Here is a 6,000-nt window from a genome sequence, read left to right on the forward strand (position 1 = left end):
CTAGCTGGTATTAGAGTCACGAGCCTCCCATGAAGAGAGCTCCAAGCTTTGCAGTTGTGTGGCCCTTTTAAGGAAACCTAAAAATGTCAAAACCAAATCATTTACAAGCAAGTATCCATTCCACATTGCCCAATTAACTTGGTTGTCCTGGACCTTTTAAATTAAGCCTCAACCTATTTGATGGTTCCCTAACAATTTTTTTCCTGAGTAATTTTTCTCTAAATTCAGGGTTTCTACATGAATAGCATCAAGCTATGCACATTAATAGGACCATTGTTTCTGTACAAGTTACTTGTAACAAGATTTTAAGTTGAAAAATCCTTTACTAGCAAAATCATCATGTCTTGCAGCCGTTCTCCATTGCTTAACCTCAAAGACCAATTCCCTCTTTGCATGTTATGTGAGTCTTTCAAGGAGCTCCAATAGAGAGAACCACAATCAAGCACACGAGAATGAAGTCTCCTGTTCAAGCAGTACTCAGAGGTGCTCAGGTGGCAAAGTAAGTGAGGGCTGCAGACACAGGGGCTGCTCCATCCTCCTGAGCACCTTCAAAGCGGAACTCTGGTCCCTCGTTTCTGGGCATCTGCACACTATTCCAAAGCACTGCTCGCTCCTCCTTGTCTAATCTTTTTTGCTCCCCTTTCCAGTTTCCCAGGTTCTGTATCTCTCGCTTGACTCCTCCCCTACTGCCCCATCCTAGTGGGTGATAGGACCTTGACTGTTACTGGAAGAATCCAGGATGAAGAGTTGCACTTAACCATCCCACTGCAACATTCTCAGCCTCAATCACTTCTCTGAAGAGAGAAAATCTACAGGGATTTTCTCTTTAGTGTTAGAAACAGTCTAACATTCTCTTTAGTGTTAGAAATTAAACATTTGATTTTAGATCTGCACTTATTTGTAAAGTATTTGAAATGTCATTGAAAAACAGCTTGGAAATGAAGTGAAATAGATATAAAATGAATTTATGTAATATGTATCTAAAGTGAAAATGAGACCCTCCCTGGTGGCACAATGAGCCTAGCACTATGAAGCTGTCCCCAGCCACTGAAGCATGAGTTTGATCCCCGGCCAGGAAGGTGACCCACATTTTGTGGCAGACCTCTCCTGACCCGCCACCTGCTCCCCTCAGCAGTGTCTTTCAGTAGATCTACCTGTTCTGCTCCCCACTCTGTCTCTGGTGAATTCTCTCATTGCCCCTTTCCTCCATACCTCTGGCCTGTACCCCCAGTTCTTGTACGCATAAATAAATCTTTAAAAAAAGTGAAAATGAAAATCAAGTATGAATATAGTGTATAAAATGCAAAAAGTAGTAACATAAATGAAAATAAAATTGAAATATAGTGATAAAATTGCACATATTAATGAAAATTAAAAGACCCAGGACCATCTTTCTGAATTAAGAAAACATCTGTAACACTTAGACTATTACCAATCATAGGTCATAAGCTTCGCTATAATATGGTTAAGAGATTCTCAAGTACCTAAGCAACATTAAGTATCATGATACAAACTGGTTAAACCATATGGAAAGGTGTGCAGAGGTTCCTCAAAACACTAAAATTGGATCTACTATATAACCCAGTGACTCCACTCCTAGGAACCTACCCAAAGGACACAATAACACTACTTGGAAGGAAAGCTGCGCCCCTTTGTTTTTCTGCAGCACTATTTACAATAGCTAAGATCTGGAAACAACCTAAAAGTGCGCGATCAGATGACTGGATCAAGAAGTGTGTGTGTGGGCATGCGTGCGCGTGTGCACAATAGAATACTGCTCAGAAATCAAGACAAACTCCTGCCATCTGTGGCAACAACATGGCTGGAGCTGGAAAAGATTATGCTCAGTTAAATAAGTCAGAAGGAAAAGTTAAATATCGGATGGTTTCACTTACATGTGGAATACAGAAATGGAACCAAGGGTTAGGAAAACGACAAACTTACAAGCTGACCATAGAGCTAAGGCATAAGGCAGGGGAAGGGAAGGGAAGGGAGACGGATCACAGGCTGTGGTGGTAGAACAGCAGGCCTACACCTGTGGAGAAATGAAGTACTGGCCATACATTGACAATGATGTAAGAACATAAATTGAAAACCTGTTTTTTAAAAAGTATTATGGTGTAGCTTTTATAAGTGCTCTCCTTTAATCAGTATTGGTCAAATGCTTACATGTCTGGTACTATTCTAAGAAGCCTTTGCTATCTTTTACAAGTAAAAGCCACACAGGTCTTCTTGGAGGAAGATCCTGTCTCCCAGCAAAGCCTCACTGTTCATGTGAGCAGACATTCGTAAGTGGCTAAGTGCTAAGTCTGAAACATTTTCTCACCTCATAAAGTTATTTGAAACACAAGAGGATAGGGCCAACTGACAATCTAGCTGAGGCATGGATTCAATCTCAGACAGGACAAATGTTCCTCTAAACAAAATTACTCCTATGAGAAATATAAAAATAACAAAGATACCAACAATAATAAAGTCTGAAAAACAGGTGTAAAGTGAAATAAACAACCTATTGTTTGTTAAGAAAAAGCAACACAACGAATACAGTCATATTCTAATCATTGGGGTTCACGTTAGCCTGTTTTCTCAACTCAAAGCTATTTTCCTGAAGCACCTGGTTGAGACTGAATCAGATCTCTATGTTCATCTTTGAAAGCCCCCAGTCCACTTCTCAAGGAATCCAAGCAAGCAGTAGCACTTGCACACAGCTTCCTAAAGTCTCCCATCCAAGTCGTCCTCATAGCTCAAGGGCCATCTTTAATGCCATTCTGCTGTGGAGTGTTTCCAGATCCTTCCACTAGGAATTCCTCCCATATTTCTAATACAAAGTAGCTGTGCCTCACAATAACACTGTTGCTTCGTGCACTCCCCTTGATGTATATCAATTTCTACCACTGAAATGTGTCACTTTGGGCAGCAAAGAAGTTACTCACCAGGCCCCCATCTTGGAAGGTGCTCTGTAATGTGTGTTAAAGCTAGATTTGCTAGTTATGCTGTGAAACTTTCAACAGTCTACAGCTGCCATGTAGCTAAATTCTTTCTTTAAAGCCGTTGTCAAATTACATTCAATACTGTAACCTAGGGACAAAATTTCAAGGTGCACGCTGTTAACTCATTTAAAATAACTTATCCATTTGTTTTTACAAAACCATTGTCTGTGCTTTTTCTTAATTTCACCATAACAAACTTTACGTTGACTTTTTGTATATTAGTTGCTCCAGAAAAGCCCAGAATGACAAGAATGTTGGCCTGCTTCCCAAATAAAGCTCAAAAAAGATCACCATTTTTTCTTCACTATTAAGTTCTTTGATGACCATAGAAAGCAGGAAGATTTCTTTTTTCCATACTGCCTTAATCCGTTAGGACTTAAAAATAGCAATATAGCCTATAAAAATCATCACTTTGGGTAAAGCACTGAAAATAACCCAGATATCCAGCCCGGTTCACAGCAAGACTATTAATATGATGCTATTGAATAATGTAGCTGTTACCCAGCTTTACACTTGGGATGCTTTCAGGCTTTAAACAGCTAAGAACAAAGATCACAAACTAAATTTAAAACACTCCATGAAAATCACATTAAGCTGAAAAACTATAAATTAAACTTGTTTCTAAGCAACAATCTAAATAGTCAAAACTTAGTGAAAACACTCACTTTAAAAATAGCCTACTGCTTTTGGAGTCTTTATTAGCTCACTACTGCCAGATGTACATATAAAAAATGCACAATATGTAAACTAACTTGAAGTACAGTAAATCTCTTAAAATGCAAAAAAAAAAGTCATCAAAATAAAGAAGTGAGTTCTCAGTTGCCATGAGTCCAAAATTCATTAAACTGCTTTTAAATTTTTTATTATTAAATAACAATCTTATGACATGTAAGCAGACCAAAAATAAGTCCACAATCTAACTTTTCTTTTAAAAACAATCAGTCTGTAGATTAAGTGAAAAGTAAAATGAAATGCCCAGTTTACTGCATAAGAAGCTATAACCAAAATTTTACTTAGACATCAAGTTATTTTATATATTTATTTATTTTTTTAAAGTACACCATTCGATCAAAAATCCCTATTGCAACTCTTTGGATCACCAAAGGGTTCTATGGCCGTAACAAAGGAGTTTCATTTTTACAGGATTTTCCATGACTACCTATTAACCAGGGTGAAAAGATCACAACCACCTACCTGCAATTAAAGCCAGACTCTTGAAAATTGTGAATAACAAAAGGGAACACGACTTTATTAGCCATCTAAGCAAATAAAACTACAGATCAACTCCACCTTCATCAGATGTTGGTTATTTGTTTGTCAGGTGATTAAATTACTGAGGGGAGGAGAAAAAAGCCCATTCTAAGTAGATTAAACAAATTCAACCTTCTTTGAAAACCACATTCATTCTCTCTCCCCTCCTCCCCTTTTTACTCCCCATCTCCCCTCCTCTCTCCCTCCACATCCATCTCGTGGGAATGAGGTACCCTATCATTTCAACTTCACAGAGAGGCTGTGGTCTTAACAACTAGCTTCCTTATTGTGTCACAAAGGATAAGGGGATTCACTGCCCTCACAAATAGGCAGGTTCCATTTGAAGTCATTTTCATTTTGCATGCACAGAAATGTTTTCCTGAAAGTGTCGAATCAAAAGTTGCAGTTTCACAAATGGAAAACAGCAGCCCTGCACCTCTGTTTTCCTCTCTTCTTCTCAAGCTCAGCTTCTCACACTGAGGTAGCTTGCTCCAATCTCTCCTCTTCCTCTCCAGAAGCTCTACCTCTAGAGAGGAAGTTAAGCAGCGCTGACCATTATTAACATCTAGCCGGGTTCTCAGCTCCTCTACACACACTCGGCTCAGGTCTAGAGAGGACCGTAGGCATCCAAGCTCTGCTCACTCCATCCCAGCACGATCTTCCGAGAGCAGCAGGCTCGCGCCAGGGTGGGGGCGCTCCTGGACCTGCCTTTCTTTGCAGATCCTTGCAGCTCCTGAGCAGCTTCTCCCCAAACCCCGTAAACGTTTCCACCTAGGAAATGTGGGGCTAGACCACCCCCAAGGTAGGGGCTGGAAAGCATTAGTGAGTCTTCGTGCCCTGGGGCATTCAGGGGGTGAAAGGGGAGACAGCGATGGATGGAGGCTCACTGGGCTTTCAGATCCCAGAGATGGAGAACAATGTGTTGATACCAAGTGTTGAGTCTCCTCACCCTGCAACCTCTAGCAAAGGAGAACAGCGCACCACCACCGCCACCAAAAGATGGGGCAGTAGACAGCTAAAACCCCAAACGCCGGCACTCAGCATCAGAGCACCCATGGCTGGGAACCGAGCCTCGCCCAAGGGCCCGCGGGCGCACAAACCCACACAATGGGCATCCCCACACCTGCTCGGCGATGACCCGCCTCCCCATTGCTTCAGTCCTGGATCCCCAGAGATGTGCGAGGCACCCCCGAGACACGCGCCTGCAACCATGAACACAGCCAGAGGTGAACAATGGGGGTGGGGGTCAATTTCGCCAGAAAACACCCCAGTCCTTTCCCCTGGCTAAACCCCACGGCGAGGGAAAGTGCGTGTAGGGGTCGCACGGAACACACGAGAGGAACCCCGAGACCCGGGCGCTCTCGAGCTGCTTCTCGCGGGTCTCGGAAAGGACAGCAGGGATTCCCATTCTGGGCGGCCGGTTCCACCCGGCCTCCACTGGCGGGGGCACCCCGAGGAGAGAGCACCTCGAGGGGCCCGGGATTGCGGAGCGGCCGGGCGACAGGACCGGCCTCTCCTTCTCCAGAAGCATCTGCACCCGCCCCGCGCCCACCCGGGGATCTCGGTTACCGCCGGCTCCGCCGTGGCCCCCGCCGCGTCCTCCGGGGCGCGGGAGAAGTCGGGCTCGCAGCTCGCGCCGTCTGTCGCCATCTTCATGCGCTAGCGGATCCGAATGCGAGCTCGGAGCGGTGGCTCGGGGTGCAGCCCTCTGGGCGCGGGCGGCGCTTAACCCGCTGCGGTCCGGGGACGCGGGCGCTCG

General features: G+C 43.9%; 1 protein-coding gene across 1 annotated transcript in view; it reads right to left on the minus strand.

Annotated features, from left to right (window-relative positions):
* CTTNBP2 (cortactin binding protein 2) overlaps positions 1–5,914 on the minus strand; it is a 125,434-nt gene extending 119,520 nt beyond the window's left edge. Inside the window, exon 1 of the mRNA XM_004676973.2 lies at positions 5,811–5,914. Within this exon, the coding sequence (XP_004677030.1) occupies positions 5,811–5,897 (87 nt within the window). The 5' untranslated portion in view covers positions 5,898–5,914. The remainder of the gene's footprint in view (positions 1–5,810) is intronic.
* Positions 5,915–6,000: the final 86 nt, after the last annotated feature.

The sequence above is a fragment of the Condylura cristata genome, unplaced genomic scaffold (genome assembly GCF_000260355.1).
Source record: "Condylura cristata isolate star-nosed mole 26May11 unplaced genomic scaffold, ConCri1.0 scaffold00005, whole genome shotgun sequence".
Lineage (NCBI taxonomy): Eukaryota > Metazoa > Chordata > Mammalia > Eulipotyphla > Talpidae > Condylura > Condylura cristata.